The sequence below is a fragment of the Propithecus coquereli genome, unplaced genomic scaffold, assembly GCF_000956105.1.
Source record: "Propithecus coquereli isolate 6110/MARCELLA unplaced genomic scaffold, Pcoq_1.0 Scaffold18, whole genome shotgun sequence".
In the NCBI taxonomy this organism is placed as follows: Eukaryota; Metazoa; Chordata; class Mammalia; order Primates; family Indriidae; genus Propithecus; species Propithecus coquereli.
This window is the reverse complement of record NW_012142745.1, coordinates 9,685,304-9,686,539: the sequence shown is the minus strand read 5'-3', so window position 1 is coordinate 9,686,539 and position 1,236 is coordinate 9,685,304. Positions and strand designations below refer to the sequence as shown.

The 1,236-nt window shown below is 40.2% G+C and overlaps 1 protein-coding gene across 1 annotated transcript in view; it reads right to left on the bottom strand.

Annotated features, from left to right (window-relative positions):
* The window catches only part of DAW1 (dynein assembly factor with WDR repeat domains 1), an 89,465-nt gene that overhangs the window by 21,500 nt on the left and 66,729 nt on the right, over positions 1-1,236 (bottom strand). The window contains exons 6-7 of the mRNA XM_012642474.1: positions 1,038-1,147; positions 860-925 (exon numbers count right to left, since the gene is read on the bottom strand). Of these exons, the coding sequence (XP_012497928.1) occupies positions 860-925; positions 1,038-1,147 (176 nt within the window). The remainder of the gene's footprint in view (positions 1-859; positions 926-1,037; positions 1,148-1,236) is intronic.

The window sequence follows — 1,236 nt, the reverse complement described above, 5'->3', positions numbered from 1 at the left end:
CAGGACTCATTTCATCAAATGCTCTAAGGCACTTCAGTAAAAGGCACAATTTTAGTTGAAACTGTAGGCAGTAACAGGGGCTTGCCTGAAAGAAGAGTTAATAATGATGATGAGAAATGCTAAGAACTGAGAACATTAAGAGGATACTTACATTAATAATGCTAGCTACCCAGACTTAAGAAAGAAAGGCCCTTGGTGTAATTTCAAACTGGTGATTTTTTTTTTCTTTTTTAGTCCATTTTTTAACTTTCTTAGAAAAAGCTTTTTTGCACCCTTATAACTCTGACTTGAGCATTACAAAAGTGATCCTTGTAACCAAAAATATTTGCACCCCATAATACTTTGAAATAAAAAAAAAAAAGAAAAAGCTTACTTAGGAAAAGAATCCTGTTTTTTAAAATTCATCTATAATTTTGAAAGGACAGGAAAACTGGAACCTGCCATTGCCTCTGATCACAATGTTGAATCGCCTGGTTTTCATTGCCCTAACTCAGGCTGGGGTGGAAGGAAGTGGAGGGGCGGCAGGTCACAGGGAGGTGCTGGACAGTGTCGATGGCAGACAAGAGTAGGCACCATCAGCTCTCCCTCTGTGGACGGTGCCCGTTGGCCTTTCCCCTGCAGTCACTTGCCCCTTGTCATTTCAGACTCTGAGATGCAGGAGAGTTCTAAGGTGGACCAGTAGAGAAGAGAGTGTTCTCGGTCATCCCTTTAAGGGATCTCTGGCCTGGTTCTGCAGTTCTGCCTCTTCCAAAAAGTGCCAGCCTCCACCTATTTTCTCTTTAGCCAGATAGATGACGATGGGTTCTAAGCTATCGTCGTACGTTTTAGAGACTAAAATTCGTCAAAATAAAAAGCTTACCTGATTTCCCAGCACCTCACCCAAGGCTTTTGGAATACCCAGCCAACCAATTGGAACACTCTTCCACTGCAGTTTGAAAACCAATAGCTCCAAAACATGTAACTCAGAGCTCATTTTGTAGCAAAAATACAAACAAAAATGAAGACAAATAATAGGCTTATTAACATTATTAACATACCGTTAAAGTGAACACCTCCTCTCCATTCTGAATGTTCCACAGTTTGGCTGTCGTGTCCATACTTCCAGTAGCCACCAACGTGCTTTGAGGGTTAAATGATAAACACACCTACATTAAATGAAGTGGAAGAAATTTTAGGATGAGAGTTTCAAATTGTTCATTGTATACGGAAAATCTTCAAGATGTAATTACGTTAGCA